We start from the raw sequence: 20456 nt of genomic DNA, 5'->3' as shown, positions 1-20456 counted from the left end.
AGGAAAAAGTCGCCATCAGATACACCTCTGGGCAACACCTCTGGGCAACCGAATCTTTGCACTATCAATTTGAAGATTCTTGTGTTCAACATCCACTCCCCTGGTAGAATTACATTTCGACTCAGAATATCCACTACTGAATTCTCTGAACCTGGTACATGGATAGCTGAAATGGACTGTAGGTTTCTCTCTGCCCAAGACAAAATTTATTTAGTTAACAAAATCAGAGTTCTACTTTTGGTGCCTCCTTGATGATTTATCTGAGCCACTGTTGTGACATTGATCGACAACACTCTGGAGGTGAACCCCACAGATCTTTGACTTGAAACAACACATTGCTCTCCACACTGCTAAAAGTTATCTGTAATTGGAAGACATCTGGCTCTCCTTCACCGACCAAGTCCCTTGAACTGACTTGCCGAAATTGCTTGCATCTGTCGTTAACATGGTAAATGTCTGAGACATCAGTCTTGTAACTCTCGACTGCAGCCCTGTTGACCACCATAGCAGAGATTCCTTCACTTCTGGATTGCATCTTACGGTGTCTCTGGATATCTTGTTTCTCATGTAAGGAAGAAGCTGCCACTGAGCTCATGGTACAATGTGAATGGTCAATGCCATCATGCCCAGGAGCGTCAAAGCCTTCTGAACAGAGATTTTCATTGAAAAGGCCAACTCCTACGCCAGGGACTGTACTTTGGTGCATCTCTCTCCTGAAAGGGCGATATTGAACTGACAAAAATCTATCACTGTACCCAGAAACAAAAATGTTCTGAGATGGCCGAGGTTGGCATTTCTCTTCGTTTATCTCCCAACCATGTCTTCTTAGAAATTCTACTGTCAGAAGAGTCACACTTCTGACAGTAGTCACACTGTTCTTTACGTTGTCCATTGACCCTCCTGAAATAAGAAGGTCGTCCAGATAAGCCCATATTTGAACGCCCTGCTTCCTCAACTCCGCCATAAAAGTGTCACGAGAACTTTTGTGAATACGCTCTGTGAAATTTTGGGCAAACAGGTGAATTGGTAATGGAAATTCTTTAGAAAAAAAACCTCAGAAACTTTCTGTGGTAGGGATTGATCGGCATATGGTAATAGGTGTCTTTTAAAACTATCAACGCTAAGAAGTCTCCTATCCCAGTCATGATAGATCTTAGGGTCTCCATCCGGAATTTTAATGTCTGTACATGTACATTTAGGGACCTTAAATCCAGAATGGTTCTGTAACCACCTGAACTTTTTGGAACAAGAAAGAGGTTTGAATAGAACCCTTTTGTTCGTTGACAGAGAGGTACTTGCTCTATCACCCTAGTCTGCAGTAACTGCTGGACTTTCAGAAGAAGGGCTTTTTCCTGTTCTTCTTCTCTCGGAACACTTGATCTGATGACTTTTCGCCTCCTGGGACATTTCAAAAACTATTTTTTGGAGCATTCCTTTATAATACTTAGGACCCATCTGTCCTAAGTATCTGTCCTAAGTCCCAGGAATCTAGGACGCGAGGGCACGAGTTTAGATTAAAAGAAAAACATTTTTGTTCATCTAGAAGAAAAAATTTCTTTACAGTCAGAACAGTCAAACTTTCTCTTCCTGGAGAAGTGGTGTCGGCAGACACTATAAATACATTTAAAAAAGGTTGGATAAACATTTATTGGTTAAAACATCCACGGGTACGAATAAGTAACAATCTGTCTCTAAAATATCGGAACATACTATACAAGAGATAAACTATTATAAACATAGGTTGAACTAAATGGACGCAAGTCTTTATTCAGCCTCACCTAATATGTAACTATGTATACGCCAGATGCTTTTTTCTTAGCCATCTTTTTCTTGCTTATTGCAGATCCAGACACACTAAAACAAGAAGACATCTCAGCAAATCCTTCCCGAGACATATCACTGCTGCTGCTTTTAAACACTTCAGAGCAATCAAACAGGGTCCAACTTCTGGACGCATAAGGTGGAACCAAAGTACTGAACTCTGTTTCAGGCGTACAGCAAAAGACTCTGCATCCGGAAGTGCACTCCCGCACACTTCCTGCTCTCCGCCAGCTTTCAGCATTCTACCAGCTAGCTGGAGCTTCCAGCAGGTGTCTCCCAGCACTACCATGCTCAATGGCACCATGCCTCTTGCCCACAGACACTGGGACTTAGGGCTACCGTGCCCTCTGACCGGACACACACAGGGTATTCCACCGGACCCTTAAATTAATGAGGGATACTACTCACCACCTCAACCTTCCGGCCCGTGGCGCAACCCCACCGGCTGACCAGGTAAGAAAAAAAAATCCTTACTCCTGCTATACTGAAGAACAGACAGGAGAAAAAGACAGAGTGGTAAAGGAGGAGGGGACTATTATAGCCAAAGTGGTCGGCCCTGGTTGAAAAAAAGTCATGTCTAATATGAGAAGAGGAGGGGTTAACCCAGAATAATGGCTGCCATGTGGATCGTAGAAGAAATGTATATACGTATTCACAGCCTTTGATAATGCACCTTTGGTAGCAATTCCATCCTCAAGTCTTTTTGGATATGATGCCACAAGCTTGGCAGTTTCGCCCATTCCTCTTTGCAACACCTCTCATGCTCCATCAGGTTGGCTGGGAAGCGTCGGTGCACAGCCATTTTCTGATTTCTCTGGAGATGTTCAATCGGATTCAAGTCTGGGTGTCACACCAGGGGTCTGAGTCGACGAGACTGAGACCTCTGGTGGGGACCTGGACCGGTACCTGAACCGGGGAGGTTGGAGAGGACCCTTGCGCATGGAATGCGCGACAGTGCACCCGAAGCCAATAAACAGTCAGTGGTAAAATACAACCGGATTTTATTTAGCAGATGGTTGTATATATAAACAGGCAGTAAAGTATGCAGGAGATGTTATACAGTCTGTACAGATAGCAATACTTTACAGATGGATGATGTGGAATCGATGGTGGAACATCGGATACGGAATGGTAGACTGTGGGTCCGGGATGACGGACGGGAACTGGAGGATGGAGATCCGGAGTATCGGACTTATGGGTGATGTTGGAACATCGATGGTGAACGATGATGGAACATCGGATAGGAGATAGGAGACTGTGGGTCCGGAATGACAGAGGGAAGCTTGGAAGCAGGAGATCCGGAGTATCGGATTTACAGATGATGTCGGAGCATCGATGGTGGGCGATGTTGGAACATCGGAAGGACCAGAGTCCCGGAGCTAGGCTTGATCGCTGGGATGTCGAAGCAGGAACACAGGTGATGGAATAACCTGGACTTCACAGGAGATGGAATGCCTGGAATACACTGCAGCAGAGAAGACAACACCAGCAGGAAATACACTTGCACGGAGACAAGGACAGCTGACCATACACTGGAGACAACTGAAGCACTAGCAATGGTTCTGAGAGCTCCCAGCATACTTATACCCACTGAGTGGCCAGGATTGGCCGGGCAGGTATGACTGGGAGATCAGAACCATCAGGATTGGACAATGCAAACATGTGACTGAAAGTAACATGGCAGCCCCCATGTCTGCTATGGCGGGAAACAGTGTTTGTGGACGCCATGCTTGTGGCTGGGAGCAATGGCGGCGGACAAACGGATTGCCGTGCACTCAGCACTGTCACTGGGAGACAGGAGAGCGGTGCGCCGCGCAGCCGCGGACTCAGCAGCGCTGAGAGGACTGGAGGATGGCAGCGGTGATGGCGCACGGCAGACAGGACGCCGGCAGGGATGACACTTGGACCGCAAGCTGAACCTGCGGAGGCACTTAGCCGGTAAGAAAGTCTGTCTGACAGCTCGGATCGTGACAGCACCCCCCCCTTTAAGGGTGGCCCCAGGACACCTTTTAGGCTTGCGGGGAAACTTGGAGTGGAACGCCCGGATGAGTCTGGGAGCATGGACATCGATGGCATTGGTCCATGATCGTTCTTCGGGGCCGTAGCCCTTCCAATCGATCAAATACTGCAGACGACCATAACGGATGCAAGAGTCCAAGATTTTACTGACCTCATATTCTGTTCCACGCTGGGTGCAAACCTTAGGAGCCTTGGGGAGCTTGGAATGAAAGCGATTTAGAACCAGCGGCTTGAGCAGCGAAATATGGAATGTAGCTGGCACTTTCAAATAAGGCGGCAACTTGAGCTTGTAAGCCACAGGATTGACGACTCGCTCAACTGGGAATGGACCAATATATATCGGGGAGCGAACTTCATAGATGGCACTCTCAATCGAAGATTCTTGGTTGACAACCAGACACGATCTCCTGGACGGAGGGCTGGCACAGCTCTGCGTTTCCTGTCGGCAAATTTTTTGTACCTGCTTGAAGCTTTCAGGAGTGAGGAACGAATGAGCTTCCAGGATTTGACGAATTGCCGGATGGTCGTGTCGACCGCTGGAACAGAGGACACAGGTTGCAGAGTGAAGTCAGGAACTCGAGGGTGAAACCCATAGTTGGCAAGAAATGGAGTGACATTTGATGAAGAATGATATTGGTTATTATGGCAGAATTCTGCCCATGGAAGAAGTTGAGCCCAGTCATCTTGGGAGGAAGAGACATATGTGCGGAGAAATGCTTCAAGGTCCTGATTCACCCTCTCGGTTTGGCCATTTGTTTGAGGGTGATAGGCTGTGGAGAACTTTAGCTTGATTTGAAGCAGGGAGCACAGGCTTCGCCAGAATTTGGCTACGAATTGGACTCCTCTATCGGAGATGATTTCAAGAGGCAGCCCATGAAGCTTGAATATCTCTTTGATGAAGAGCTGGGACAGCTTGGAAGCTGACGGAAGACCGGTGAGGGGAACGAAGTGAGCCATCTTGGTGAACCGGTCAACAATCACCCAGATGGTGGTGAACTTGTCAGACTCTGGAAGATCAGTTACAAAGTCCATAGATATATGCGTCAGTGGCACTGACAGTGGCATCAATTGCCCAGGAGGAGACTGACGACTGGTCTTGTGCTGAGCACATTTAGCACAAGAGGAGACAAAGTCCTGTACATCCTGTTTGAGGGACGGCCACCAGTAGGACCTGGTGATAAACTCGTAAGTTTTCTGAATGCCTGCATGGCCAGCAAATTTTGAAGAATGCGCCCAACAAAGCAACTTCTTCCTTAGGGCTGGCTTTACATATCTTTTCCCTGTAGGGGGCGTGAGATTTGAAACTCCCGTTGCGGAGAAGGCCACTGGATCAATAATAAAATGTTGATGTGTGGACTTTGACTCACTATCTTGCTCCCATGAGCGGGAAAGGGCATCAGCTTTTTGATTTTGTGTCCCTGGACAGAATGACAGCTTGAAACGGAACTTGGAAAAGAAAAGTGTCCATCTGGCTTGACGGGGGTTTAAACATTGAGCAGACTTGAGATACAGAAGATTCTTGTGGTCTGTGATAATTGTGATCTCATGGACAGCGCCCTCTAGAAGATATCTCCATTCTTCTAATGCCAACTTGATGGCGAGGAGCTCTTGATCGCCGATGGCATAGTTACGCTCTGCAGGCAGGAACTTACGAGAGTAAAACCCACAGGGATGAAGACGTCCATCGGGCGCTTTCTGCGAGAGGACTGCCCAACACCCACGGAGGAGGCGTCAACCTCGAGAATAAAGGGCAAGGTGGTGTCAGGCTGTCTTAAGACAGGAGCTGAAGTGAACCTCTGCTTCAGCAGATGGAAGGCTTCGATGGCTTCTGCCGGCCACTTCGCTGGATTAGATCCTTTTTTCGTTAGGGCAGTGATGGGTGCCACAATAGAAGAGAAGTTACGAATGAATTTTCTGTAATAATTGGCAAAACCCAGGAAACGTTGAAGACCTTTCAGCGAAGAGGGAATTGGCCAATCTTGGATGGCCTGCAGTTTTCCTGGGTCCATTTGTAGACCAGAACCGGAGACAATGTACCCTAGGAAGGGTATAGACTTCACCTCGAAGACACACTTCTCCAGTTTGCAGTAGAGATGATTAGCTCGCAGCCGGGACAGGACCTCTTTCACCCAATAACGATGTTCTGTGATGTTATTGGCGTAGATTAAAATGTCATCGAGATATAAGACTACATGTCGATACAGAATGTCCCGAAAAATCTCATTGACATAGTGCTGGAACACGGCTGGGGCATTGCTGAGCCCGAAGGGCATGACGAGGTACTCCTAGTGGCCGTCTCTGGTATTAAACGCCGTCTTCCACTCGTCGCCCTCTCGTATGCGGATGAGATTATATGCGCCCCTCAGGTCGAGTTTCGTGAAGATGGTTGCACCGCTGACACGGTCAAACAGCTCGGTGATGAGGGGCAACGGATATCGGTTCTTTACTGTGATGTCATTGAGGCCGCGATAATCAATGCAGGGACGTAGGCCTCCATCCTCCTTCTTTACGAAGAAGAATCCTGCGCCAGCAGGAGAAGTCGAAGGACGGATGAATCCCTTTGCCAGATTTTCCTTGATGTAGTCGGTCATGGCCTGAGTCTCTGGAAGAGAGAGAGGATAGGTTCTACCTCTTGGTGGTTCTTTGCCTGGGATAAGGTCGATAGGGCAATCCCACGGTCTGTGAGGAGGTAGAATATCAGCGCCAGACTTGCTGAATACATCTGAGTACTCTTGGTAGGGAAGAGGCGGAAGGTCTGCTGCATCGGCTGAAGAATGACGAGCTGGGAGTACCTTTTGGAGACAGGTACCGGAGCAGGAAGGATCCCAGGAAAGGATTTCGGATGTCTTCCAATCAAGGCGAGGATTGTGAAGACGGAGCCAGGGTAAACCCAGAACCAGAGCATGAGTGGCTCGGGGTAAAAACCAGGAAGGACAAAAGTTCAGTGTGCAGGACTCCCACTTTCACTGTAAGTGGCAACGTTCTGCGGGAGACTGTCGCATCAGGAATCCTACTGCCATCCACAGCAGTAAGGAAGACAGTCTTAGAAAGACTTTCAGTGGGCAACCCCCACTTGCGGACCAGTTCTGCAGTGACGAAGTTGCCAGCGGCACCGGAATCAAGAAGTGCGGAGACAGTCTTGAAACGCTGACCAACTTGTAAGGAAACTGGAAGTACACAATCAGTTGCTGATGGAGAGGACTTAATTACTCCTAGCCTACCCTCTCCTTGACGGGCTAGGAGGAGGAGTTTTCCTGACGCTTTGGGCATGCAGAAATTTGATGTGCAGGATCGGCACAATACAGACAGAGCTGTGCCAACCGACGACGTCGACGTTCTTCTGGGGACAAACGGAAGCAGTTTATCTCCATTGGTTCTTCTTTGGAATGAACCCCGGAGGCAGCAGGTAAAGAAGGCGGAGGAGTTGGCACTTTAACTGGAGCGCTCTTGTGACGTTCTACAGCCCTTTCTCGGAAGCGTAGGTCTACTTTGATACATAATGATATAAGGTCATCTAGACCTGAGGGTAAGTCTCTGGTAGCGAGTTCATCCTTAATATGGTCGGATAGACCATGCCAGAAAGCTGCGTATAAGGCCCCATCACACCAGGAGAGTTCAGACGCCAGAATCTGGAATTGGACCAGATATTGCCCGACGGAGCGGGATCCCTGTCTGAGATGGAGGAGTTCAGTGGAGGCAGATGCTGATCGCCCAGGCTCATCAAAGATGCGCCGGAATGTTGACACAAAGTCCTTGTAGTTAGACAAGATGGCATCGGATATTTCCCATAATGGGGACGCCCATTCTAACGCTGCTCCACACAGGAGGGAGATTATGTAGGCGATCTTGACCCTTTCAGTAGGGAAGTTGCTGGGTTGCAGCTCAAAGTGGATCGCACACTGATTGAGAAAACCTCGGCAGGTCTTGGGGTTCCCATCATACTTAGTGGGGACAGACAGATGAAGGCGAGGTGCAGCAGCCATTACAAGAGGATGAACTGGACTTGGAAGTTCACTGACAGGCTCAGGGCCACTGAGAGTGGTCTGTAGTTTATCCAGCCGGGAAGACAGATCTTGCAGACAATAAATCACTTGGCTCTGCGCAGCCTCTTGCTGATCCAAGCGAACAGCCAGTTGCTGTACAGGGCTGGATGGTGATGCTTGGCTTGCGGCTGGATCCATTTGGCTAGTGCTTACTGTCACACCAGGGGTCTGAGTCGACAAGACTGAGACCTCTGGTGGGGACCTGGACCGGTACCTAAACCGGGGAGGTTGGAGAGGACCCTTGCGCATGGAATGCGCGACAGTGCACCCGAAGCCAATAAACAGTCAGTGGTAAAATACAACCGGATTTTATTTAGCAGATGGTTGTATATATAAACAGGCAGTAAAGTATGCAGGAGATGTTATACAGTCTGTACAGATAGCAATACTTTACAGATGGATGATGTGGAATCGATGGTGGAACATCGGATACGGAATGGTAGACTGTGGGTCCGGGATGACGGACGGGAACTGGAGGATGGAGATCCGGAGTATCGGACTTATGGACGATGATGGAACATCGATGGTGAACGATGATGGAACATCGGATAGGAGACTGTGGGTCCGGAATGACGGACGGAAGCTTGGAAGCAGGAGATCCGGAGTATCGGATTTACAGATGATGTCGGAGCATCGATGGTGGGCGATGTTGGAACATCGGAAGGACCAGAGTCCCGGAGCTAGGCTTGATCGCTGGGATGTCGAAGCATGAACACAGGTGATGGAATAACCTGGACTTCACAGGAGATGGAATGCCTGGAATACACTGCAGCAGAGAAGACAACACCAGCAGGAAATACACGTGCACGGAGACAAGGACAGCTGACCATACACTGGAGACAACTGAAGCAATAGCAATGGTTCTGAGAGCTCCCAGCATACTTATACCCACTGAGTGGCCAGGATTGGCCGGGCAGGTATAACTGGGAGATCAGAACCATCAGGATTGGACAATGCAAACATGTGACTGAAAGTAACATGGCAGCCCCCATGTCTGCTATGGCGGGAAACAGTGTTTGTGGACGCCATGCTTGTGGCTGGGAGCAATGGCGGCGGACAAACGGATTGCCGTGCACTGAGCACTGTCACTGGGAGACAGGAGAGCGGTGCGCCGCGCAGCCGCGGACTCAGCAGCGCTGTGAGGACTGGAGGATGGCAGCGGTGATGGCGCACGGCAGACAGGACGCCGGCAGGGATGACACTTGGACCGCAAGCTGAACCTGCGGAGGCACTTAGCCGGTAAGAAAGTCTGTCTGACAGCTCGGATCGTGACACTGGGCTCTGGCTGGGCCAATCAAGGACATTCACACTGGGCTCTGGCTGGGCCAATCAAGGACATTCACAGAGTTGTCCTGAGGCCACTACTTTGATATCTTAGTTGTGTGCGTAGGGTTGTTGTCCTGCTGAAAGATGAACAGTCGCCCCAGTCTGAGGTCAAGAGCAGGTTTTTTAACAGGAGGTCTCCATACATTGCTGCATTCATCTTTCCTCTATCCTGACTAGTCTCACAGTTCCTGCCACTGAAAAATGCCACCACCATACTTCGTTGTAGAGATAGTATTGGCCTGGTGATGAACAGTGCCTGGTTTCCTCTAAACATGTGGCCTGGCATGCACACCAAAGAGTTCAATGTTTGTCTCATCAGACTAGAGACTTTTGATTCTCATGCTCTGAGAGTCCTTCAGGTGCATTTTGGCAAACTCTAGGCGAGCTGACCATATGCTTTTTTACTAAGGAGTGGCTTCCATCTGGCTACTCTACCATACAGGCCTATTTGGTGGATTGCTGCAGGGATGGCGGTCCTTCTGGAAGGTTCTCCTCTCTCCACAGAGGAATGCTATAGCTCTGACAAAGTGACCATCAGGTTCTTTGTCACCTCCTTGACTAGGGCTCTTCTACCTGATAAGCTCAGTTTAGACAGCCTGCCAGCCTTGATGGTTCTGAGCATCTTCCATTCATGGATGGAGGCCACTGTACTCATTGGGACCTTCAAAGCAGCAGATATTTTTCTGTATCCATTTCCATATTTATGCCTCGAGACAAACCTGTCTCAGAGGTCTACAGACAATTCCTTTGACTCCATACTTGGTTTGTGATCTGATGTGCACTGTCAAGTGTGGGGCCTTATTTATACATACAGATGTGTGCCTTACCAAATTATGTCCAATCAACTGAATTTACCGCAGGTGGACTCCAATTAAGCTGTAGGAACATCAAGGATGATCAGTGGAAACCGGATGCATCTGAGCTCAATTTTGAGCTTCATGGTAAAGGCTATGAATATTTACAACTGATTTCTTAGTGTTTTTTTTTATTTTTAATACATTTGCAAAAATCTCTCATCAAAAGTTCATGTTATTATGGGGTATTGTATGTAGAATTTTGAATGAAATAATGAATTTATTCCATTTTACAATAAGGCTGCAACATAACGAAATGTGGAAAAAGTGAAGCATTGAATACTTTCCGGATGTACTGTATAGGTTATTCCCTAAGCAGTGTCTGTTGTGAACAATTACATATTCTCTGTACAAAACTGTCTAAAATAATTTGCACTATATAAATTATATAATTGGATCTCTGTTCTGCCCATCTTGCTCACTTATGACCTGGAACCACTAATATCTTCAAGTAAACTGTGTGTGGCTTAAGAGTTGCATGAATGTCTTAGCTCCTAACTTACCATTCCAGCTGAAGCTTTGCAGTGTATCTCTCAATAATTTACAGTCTCTGTTGCATTCCCAGGCTTCCAGCACAACTTCATTCAATTTCTCATCCTCATTTTCTCCTGCAAAAACAAAAGTGAAAAGATACAAAAAGTCAACATGTGCATCCTGCCAACCCGATCTATTACTGAGCATTTTATTATAATGAGTATTAAGAGTGATGCACAAGAAATTTTTAAATATTGGAAGTAGGGTTCTATAATGTTCTGGTCACGTGGGTCGGATATGTACACCTATGGCCAAAAGTTTTGAGAATGAAACAAGTATTTATTTTCAAAGTTTGCTACTACAATGTATTTAGACCTTTTTGTCAGTTGTTACTATGGTAAATGGAAGTAAAATAACAAGCATTTCCTAATTGTCAAAGGTTTTTATTGACAATTATGTTAAGTTTACAAAAAAGTGTCAGTATTTGCAGTGTTGGTCATTCTTTTCAAGACCTCTGCAATTCGCCATGGCATGCTGTCAATCAACCTCTGGGCCGCAAACTGACTGATGGCTGCCCATTCATGACTAATCAATGCTTGGAGTTTATCAGAATTTGTGAGTTTTTGTTTGTCCACCTGACTCTTGAGGATTGACCACAAGTTCTCAATGGGATTAAGCTCTGGGGAGTTTCATGGCCATGAACCCAAAATGTAAATGTTTTGTTCCCGGAGACACTTTGTTATCACTTTTGCTTTATAAAAAAGTGCTTCATCCTACTGTAAAAGGCATTGTATTCTTGGATGTTGGGAGAAGTTGCTCTTAGAGGATTGTTTGGTAAAATTCTTTATTGTACAATTTTGTATTCACTTAATTGTGAGTGAGCCCCTTCCTTTGGCTGAGAAACAACACATAAATGGTCTCAGTATGCTTTATTGTTGGCATGACACAACACTGATGGTAGCCCCTTACCTTTCTTTCTCCAGACAAGTGTTTTTCCAGATGCACCAAACAATCTGAAAAGGGATTCATCAGAGAAAACCGCTTTAGCCTAATCTTATGCAATCCAATCCCTGTACCTTTTCCAGAATCAGTCTACATGCAGATGCACTCACACTTGTCTGCTGCCATTCCTGAGTAAACTCTGAGCTGGTGGTGACCAGATCCTACAGCTGAATCAACTTTAGGAGACTATCCTGGCACTTGCTGGATGTTCTTGGGTGCCCTAAAGCCTTCTTGACAACTATGGAACCTATCTTCTTGAAGTTCTTGATGATCTGATAAATGATTGACTGAGGTGCAATATTCTTGCCTGTGAAACCCTTTTTGTGCAAAGCCATAATGACTGCATGCGTTTCCTTACAGGTATCTATGGTTAACAGAGGAAGATAAAGGATTTCAAGTACCATCCTCCTTTTAAAAGCTTCCAGTCTGTTATTCCCACTCAATAAGTATGACAGTGATCTCCAGCCTTGCCCACATCACTCTCACCTGTGTTAATGAGAGAATCACCGACATGTCCTCGGCTGGTCCTTTTGTAGCAGGGCTCAAGCGCAGTGGAAATGTTGTTTTTGGGATTAACTTCATTGTCATTTCAAAGCGGGACTTTGAAATTAATTGCAATTGAGCTGATCACTAACACATATTGCAAATTGCCATCATAAAAAAGGGAGGCAGCATAGTAACAGTTTGTGAGGCTGTAAAAAGACATTAGTCCATCAAATGTAAAATATAACTGATCTTCTATGGTGTAAATAACCCGGATGAGGTTACCATCTGTTCCTTATAAACCAGCAGACTGAAAATGTATATTTCAGTCACTCTCAAAACTTTTGGTCATGGCTGCACAGTATTTACAGTTCTTAATAACCCATAGGTACGTGGTGCCAAAGTTATTTTATTTTTTTCCAATATAAATGCCAAGTTGCTCTACAGAGCCATACAGAAGTTATTAGCCCTGGCCAACTGTGGTGTGAATGAAACATTCACACCAGATGGAAAAGAATAGTTACTGCAGCTTCCACATTACATCACCTGTCTTCTACAGATTCGGTACATTGCCTATGTAAGAACACCCTTTCCATCTGTAGATATATACAAAACACATCTTACCCTGCATTCCTATGGGTGCTCATTAACCAAGTATAATGCAGGGCACAAATACACAAAATGTACTGCCATGTGAACTATGGAAGGCAAAGTGTCCAAATAAAGTTAATATTGTTAGTGTATATGAGAAATTGTTTTTACTCTTACAATATTGATTTTACTCTAATGAGTAGGAGTTTAGTTTTGAAAAAAAAAAGCAACAACTCTGCATGTTACTACACAGCAACTAACAAGTGCCAGCGGGAACACAAGCCATATAAATAAAAGCGGTTGATGAATTTACCAGCCTGCGGTAATATACACTGTGCAATAACATCCCGCAGCTTTTCCAAAGCAACATTGGAATCTTCCCCGCCATTTTCAGGATCCTGGATGTAAACACTATCCTTTGGCTTTGTCCTATATTTCAAAAAGGGAAACAAACCAAAGTCTTTATAAAGAGAATGACAGTTACTCAACATGAAGTCAATGTTATTTGATATGGAAGAAGCCTGGTAACATTGCCAAATACATATGCAATAGTTCTTCATTAATTATGGGAGTGCTGGCAGTAAAGGTGTGTTTAATATACAGTCAAGCCCTATTCATTTAGCCAAACTAACAATTATACCAAATATAATTATTACATTAAATATACAAATATTTAGAGATGGTTTTATTATTAAAGTATAGAGAAATGGTGGGAATCACTCAAATTCAACTATTGCCAGAATAACCTGGTAGTAGTAGAGTGAGTATCCCTACGCCGAAAAATATTTTGAGCGATGTCTGAGATGGCATCACCTTCGCTTCCTGATATTTTAACCTACCCAAAAAACGGTTTAATCACAAAAATATTAAAAAAGAAAAAAAAAATGTAAAATTGTATAAAATTACATTTAGGCTATATGTATACGGTGGATGTGAAACATCAATGTATTTTGGGTTTAGAATTGGTCCCTCCTCCAAGATCTCATCATGCATATGCCAAAATCCCCCAAGTATGATATTACTAGATCCTGGTAGAACAGGCTAGAAGAATTTAGGGCTTAATTCACACTAGATCATAAACCACATTTTTTCTCAAACAGACAAAACAATGTACTGCAGGAGAGGCAGATGTAACATGTGCAGAGTTAGATTTGTGCAATTTATTTTGTTTCTGTGCAGGGTAAATACTGTACATGTTATTTTTGCACTGCAATTTCAGTTTGAACACACCTCACCCAAATCAAACTCTCTCTCTGCACATGTTACATCTGCCCCACCTGCAGTGCATATGGTTTTGTCCATAGAGAAAAAAATGCGCTTTGCAATAAAAAATCTGAATTAGGCCCCAATACAGACATACAAATCACACAACATAACTAGTTAATAAGAAACCCGAAAACAGATAAAAAAGCCTCAAAAAGCTAATGTTTGGAAGTGGGGGTTACCCCTATGCACTTTAACAGGCTGCAATTAAATCACACATCTCTGTGAAATGTAGCCAGTAATATGAAGCTATTTCTTTTAGCCAACAATCTGTCACATACAAGCAGGCAGCATTAGTAGTGGTATTTGTGAGTGCTATTCAAGTAATGTGGGTAATTCACTGAAAACGCCACATTAACCAGCATCCTGACTTTAGTGATACACCGTCTCTCATTCACTCATGACTGTGCCAGTTTAGTGATTGGCAGTGTAGCTGCACTACTTCATATGAATGCAGCTTTCCAGAGGAGTACTGACACGAGTCCCATCAGGGAACAGGTCCCCGCCAAGAAACTTTAGCATGATGCAGCAAATCTCCTGAACGGTGGTCTAATCTGTGCTGCTTGAGTAGTGGCAGAGAGAATGGAGCCTATGGGAGAAGCGGCATGGAGTGGTGTCAAAGTGGTTTGTCCTGTTGAACAAAGAGACTTTCCACATGTATTCACTAATTAAATAAAAACATATGGGTACATAAAAAAAAAAAAAACTCTTGTAGTTTTAGAAGCACAGGTGTCCTATCTTATTATTTATACAGGTACATGCTCTACAGGGTTCAAACAAAGATCAGTGAGTAATAATATATAGACTACTGTATGAACATTATATAGGGAGAATATATGGTTTGAGTTTATAGGGATCGCATATTTTCTTAATATAAGAAACCTTAACAGAATATATACTTATTAGTTTGTGTAAAGCACAGTATTCCTAGGTCTTTACTAGAGAGCACACAATAATTGTACTACCTTAAAGAAAAACCACCACTGGCAATAATCACTTGTTTACTTGTGTTTTGACTTGTAGATTTTACCCAAATCCTAAATAATTTGCAGCTACTGTGTTTTATCCACTGTGTTTAGTGCCGGTAGTAAACCAAGTTCATTTTGAATGAAGTGTTAAGAAGGAGGAACCAGGAACTGATCTAAATAGTTTCTGGTTCTAGTACTGGACTGCTAGGCAATCACTCGCAGAAAGTAACCAACCAAAAGGGTGCTCTTGGCACCCATGACTGAACAATCAGATATGCGAGAACTACTCAATGGGATTTAATAACCAGGCAATAAATAAGCACCAACACAAAAATCAGGATAATAAGCAAGAAACCTTAATACAGTTTTAAAAAAAAGTGCACAAATGACAATACTTTTATTTTTACAAAGCAAGCAATAAAACCGAGAAAAAAAATAATTAGGACATTCAATCATTTGTAGCACGTTCGGAATGTAAAACAATGCCACAATCACATCTGTTCTTTCTAATATAAGAGGGCAATAAATAATTCATGGAAGTGAAAAGGAAACAGCAGAGAGCAGAAGCTTGGATATAAAGTGTCAGGGCTAAGTAAACACTAGGATACAGTGATAAATAGAATGTGAACATAGCAACTAATACAAATCCCCCATCCCCTCTCTGCCAGTGTATTTTTGCTGGGATGGCAATGTTTTTCTAGAATACTCACCCAAGCAACTTTCTCTTACGTAGAATAGGATTGTTGACGATATTTAACGGTTTCAAATTGACATTGAGATCTTGTATTCTCATGTTGGCAAGCTGTTCTGCATGGGCTTGTTGTATCCCAGCAACCATAGCCTGCAATGGAAAATGCCACACATTTTAATTAGTTCCTCTCAAACTCTCCAAAGACAGCACAGCCTCTAAAGCGAGGATAGCAGAAGAGTCTTTAATGCAGGGATGGGGAACCTTTGGCCCTCCATCTGTTGAACTAGACATCCCAGCATGCCCTGCTACAGTTTTGCTATTTGGCCATGTTAAAACTGGTGCAGTTCAACAAAAGCTGGAGGGCCAAAGGTTCCCCATCCCTGCTTTAGTGTTACATGGTACGGACAACAGGCCACTCTGCCCCAATAAAGAGCACATACCTAAACAAGTCTATTATATACATCTTGAACCAACCCATGGCATTTTTGGCAAGTTACTCTTCCCTGTTAGAGGCATAACCTTAAGCCTATTATTTATAGGTAGTACATATACATAGAGTGCTCCCACTTGACACCTACTTTAGAACACCATTGTCAAACAAACATGATCAAATTTAAAATATCCTCATTAGAACTCCACTTTGTGTCTGTTTTAGGATGGTGTTCCAAATAGAGCAATGTAATAATATTTCACTCTTTCTTACAACGGATAAAAATGTGACATGAAGGAGGCAAATTCAGATACAATGTTTGTTCTGGGCCCTCATTGCATCGGATGCTTGACAAAAGCACAGAGTTAACCTATGACCCGGATGCAAGGGCCCACACCTCCCCCATCCTGCAGCCATTCACACCCAAATGCAGCAACTATTTACCTGCTCTACTTGGTGCCATCTTGTGACAGCCACAGTGTAAGACAATTGAATTTCCCCACAAAGTGATCATTTTAGATTCCCAAAACAAAGTGTTGCTACTTTACTATGCATTATGTTTTGGGCACTTTCCAGATGAGGGGACATTAGTATGCATGACGACAACAACAAAACACTCAGACCTCGGTCACGTATACTAAATAAAGATAGATACAAATCTGAAAACTTTGAGACTAATATAGAGCACAGAACATAATTACAACCTTATCCATCATCATCTGTGCAGATGGCAATATGTTATCCAGGGCTTCTGTAGAGTTCAGCCAAGGGTGGTCCAGAACGCCTTCAATGGTAAGACGCTCCTCAGGCTTAACCTTCAGCAACCTGAAGAGAAGACATGTCTAGAGATTATCATCGGTCATGTGAAAGGCAATATTAATTTATCAACAAGGTACTTATAACAGCAAGGAAGAACCAACCAACCAACAAGAGATAGAAAGCTTAAAAACAGCTGCTTAATATAAATATAATCTAAGTTTCCAAACTCCTGTCCTTGGTTCATCCTCACAAGCAAACGCTTATCTGTTTCCACAAGAAAATCAATGCCAGGAGCAAGAAAAAAATTGGACTGAAAAAAGGACAGGAATGTTTGAAGGGAATACACAGAATTCCAATTTTTAAAGTGCTGTGACAAATCCAGAATATCGTTTTGCACTGCCAGATTCTGTCACTCTGAGAAGAAAGCCCCGCCCACTGCTGTCAAATGACTAAAGCATATTGGGCTAAATGTATTTAAGTGATAAAGTGGAGGGTGATAAAGAAGCAGCCAATCAGCTTCTAACTGCCATGTATAGGCTGGGTTTGAAAAATGACAGGAGCTGATTGGCTAGTCCTTGATCACCCTTCCACTTTATCATTTGTTGTTAAGACTTAATAAACTTGGATCAATATATGGGTTGTCCTAGCAGGGTGTCGATTCCATCTTCTTCAGAGCTACAAGAGGAAGAAGACATAATACCTACAAAAATATATGATATAGGACAATTATAATCCTTTCCCCGGGATTGTTGCACTCACTTATTTCATTATCAGACAAAGATCATGAAAGGTAAAAGGCACATGGTCACTACAGCTCAGCTATAACAGTATTTCCTCTGCACTCCCTTATAGCTGAGGTTCCTTCCATTTGGTACAGTATAATGATCAGTTCTGATGCAGCAGAGCATGCAATGATCAGACAATAATAGCCAGTACTCTGTCTATCCACACAGTGTATTTCTGCAAGTTTCTCAAAAGGCCCTTGTGGGTTAAAAGAAAATTCAAGAAATAGAGACAGGATGGTAGGTAAGGGAATTCTGCACCCAATATCAGTGTTAGACATATTAAGCTTTGTGGCTGGGACCTCCAAGTTGAGACAGCAGATAGAGAAACAGAGATGTGCAGGAATAGGGAGGAGGAGATGAAACTAGGGGGACTTCAGCATAGAGGCGATAGTGAAAGTTGATGAAGTCAGTGTGGGAAGATCTATACAAGGAAATGAGGGGGGGGGGGCGGAGAACAGACCCTTGAGTACCATGGAAAGGTGGAGATAGGAGGGGAGGGGAAAAATCAGAAGCAGCTGGAAACATACAAGGATAAGAGAGGACAAGTTCTTGTGTCAGTTGTGCAGGAGTGTTGGTGTGGAGAAAAAGGGATTTTTGTAAGAACTTACCGTTCGAATCCCTTTCTCTGATATGGTCCTGGTGACACAGCTTCACATTGGGATGTAGGAGGGTCCGCAGGAGCCAGGCACCTATCCTAAAGCTTTTGGAGGGTAGGCTCCTCCCCTACTGCATCCCAGACTCCTCAGTTCAATCTTTCAAAGCCACTGGAATACATTAACTCAGTACAACGCCTGCACATATTATATGTACAATTTTCAACCAATTATAACATGAAACATCATGAACACTGGCATACTTACTGAGCGTAAGGGAGGGATCACTGTGTCACCAGGACCATATCAGAGAAAGGGATTCGAACGGTAAGTTCTTACAAAAATCCCTTTTTCTCTTTCAATGGTCCTGGTGACACAGCTTCACATTGGGACGTTCCAGAGCCGGTCCTTTTGGGTGGGTACGCTCAGGTCTGCAGTTCTCATCACTGCTCGTCCGAATGATGCGTCCACCGACGCGAACTCATGGAACCTATCGAATTTGGCAAAAGTATGAACAGATGACCAAGTGGCAGCCCTGCAAACCTGCTCAGCTGTTGCCCCATGTCGAACCGCCCAAGAGGTGGCGACTGATCTGGTGGTATGCGCATTAATCCTGGCTGGCACATGCCTACCAACTTTAGTATATGCAAACGCTATAACAGAGCGCAACCACCTAGCAACGGTCTGCTTAGAAGCAGACCAATCTTTATTATGTACCTCCTACAAAACTAGCAGAGTATCAGTCTTCCTGACACTCTTTCCTCTGTCCACATAAATGCGCAAGGAGCGCACAACATCCAAATTCCTCAATTTGTCCCTTTTAATTGAACCCTCTGGGGATTGAAACACAGGCAGAACTATCTCCTGATTTAGATGAAAAGCAGAGACTACTTTTGGCAAAAATTTTGGGGTACTGTCCAAAAGACAGCCCTATCATCATGATATATAAGGGAGGGAGACTTGCAGGATAGAGCTCCCAACTCCGATACTCTTTTTGCTGACGCCCCCGCCAACAAAAATACCAGTTTCCCTGTAAGGAATTTAAGGTCAGCCGACCTTAACGGCTCAAAAGGCGCCTTTTAAAGGTACTCCAAAACCAGAGATAATTCCCATGGCGCTACTGGTTGCTTGTAGGGAGGTTTCAATCGAGAAACCCCCTGCAGGAAGATCTGTACTTCCGGTATTAACGCAATCCTTCTTCGGAAAGAAATTGACAAGGCCGAGATATGTACTTGGAGTGACTGAAGGCCTAACCCAGAGGAAAGGCCATCCTGTAAAAACTCCAACAATTTAGCCATTTTAAATCGTGATGTGTGTGACTTCTGTCTTTCACACCATCAAATATAGGTCTTCCAGACCCTATAATAATTTACAGAAGACACTGACTTTCTGGCTTTACTCATTGTGTTAACCACCGTCTCTGAGAATCCTATATTCCTCAAAATGGCGTTTTCAACAGCCAGGCCATCAAAATTAATCGAGCTGAATCCAGATGGTTGGACGGTCCTTGTTTTTTATAAGGTCTGACCTCAGAGGTAGACGCCACGAGTCCACAGAGAATCTCTGAAGCCTCGAGTACCAGGACCTCCTTGGCCAATCTGGGGCCACTAAAATTACTGGAATCGTCTGGGCCTGTATCTTTTTCAACACTCTTGCCAGCATTGGAACTGGCGGAAAAACATAAAGAAGATTCCCCTCCCAGGGGATAGTCATGGCATCCACTGCTTCTGCCAGTGGATCCCACGTCCTGTCATAAAACCTGGGTACCTGAAGGTTGAACCTGGATGCCATCAGGTCCCTATCCGGGGTTCCCCACCTCAGTGTAATCTGGTGGAATACTTGTGGGTTCAGGCTCCATTTCCCTTCCATCAGCTCCTCCCTGCTCAGGAAGTCGGCCTCTATATTCTCCACTCCTGGTATGAATATCGCTGATAATGCTGGAACATTCTGTTCCGCCCACAAGAAGATTCGGGACACCTCCCACATAGCCAGCTTGCTGCGTGTGCCTCCCTGGTGATTCAGATACGCCACAGCTGTGGCGTTGTCGGTCTGAATGCCTAAAGGGAGCCCTTGTAACCTTTCCTCCCGCCAGAGAAAACATCTTCCACACAGCCCTCAGTTCCACGATGTTGCTCGGTAAGGCAGACTCCTCTGAAGTCCACAAGCCTTGCAGACGCAGGTCCACGACTACTGCCCCCCCAGCCTCTGAGACTGGCGTCGGTAGTGACTACCAGCCAGCTCCAGGACTGCAGGGACCGACCCCCCCCGAAGGGAATCCACCTCCATCCACCATTTCAGGAAGGATCGAGTTTCTGAAAACAACACTATTTGTTCTGACATCATGGTCTGAGTAT

General features: G+C 44.6%; 1 protein-coding gene across 3 annotated transcripts in view; it reads right to left on the bottom strand.

Moving 5' to 3' along the window:
* The window catches only part of MAPKAPK5 (MAPK activated protein kinase 5), a 59137-nt gene that overhangs the window by 9747 nt on the left and 28934 nt on the right, over positions 1-20456 (bottom strand). For 2 of the 3 annotated variants that reach the window (XM_083151423.1, XM_083151421.1), the window contains exons 10-13: positions 16670-16790; positions 15555-15685; positions 12927-13042; positions 10567-10671 (exon numbers count right to left, since the gene is read on the bottom strand). In XM_083151423.1, coding sequence (XP_083007549.1) covers positions 10567-10671; positions 12927-13042; positions 15555-15685; positions 16670-16790 — 473 coding nt within the window. Of the gene's footprint in view, positions 1-10566; positions 10672-11506; positions 11551-12926; positions 13043-15554; positions 15686-16669; positions 16791-20456 lie in introns of all 3 variants that reach the window. The other variant, XR_014445337.1, reaches the window with a different exon arrangement.

Source organism: Crinia signifera, chromosome 1, assembly GCF_055691185.1.
Source record: "Crinia signifera chromosome 1, ASM5569118v1, whole genome shotgun sequence".
Lineage (NCBI taxonomy): Eukaryota > Metazoa > Chordata > Amphibia > Anura > Myobatrachidae > Crinia > Crinia signifera.
The sequence above is the reverse complement of the archived record's forward strand: the minus strand, read 5'-3'. Positions and strand labels throughout refer to the sequence as shown.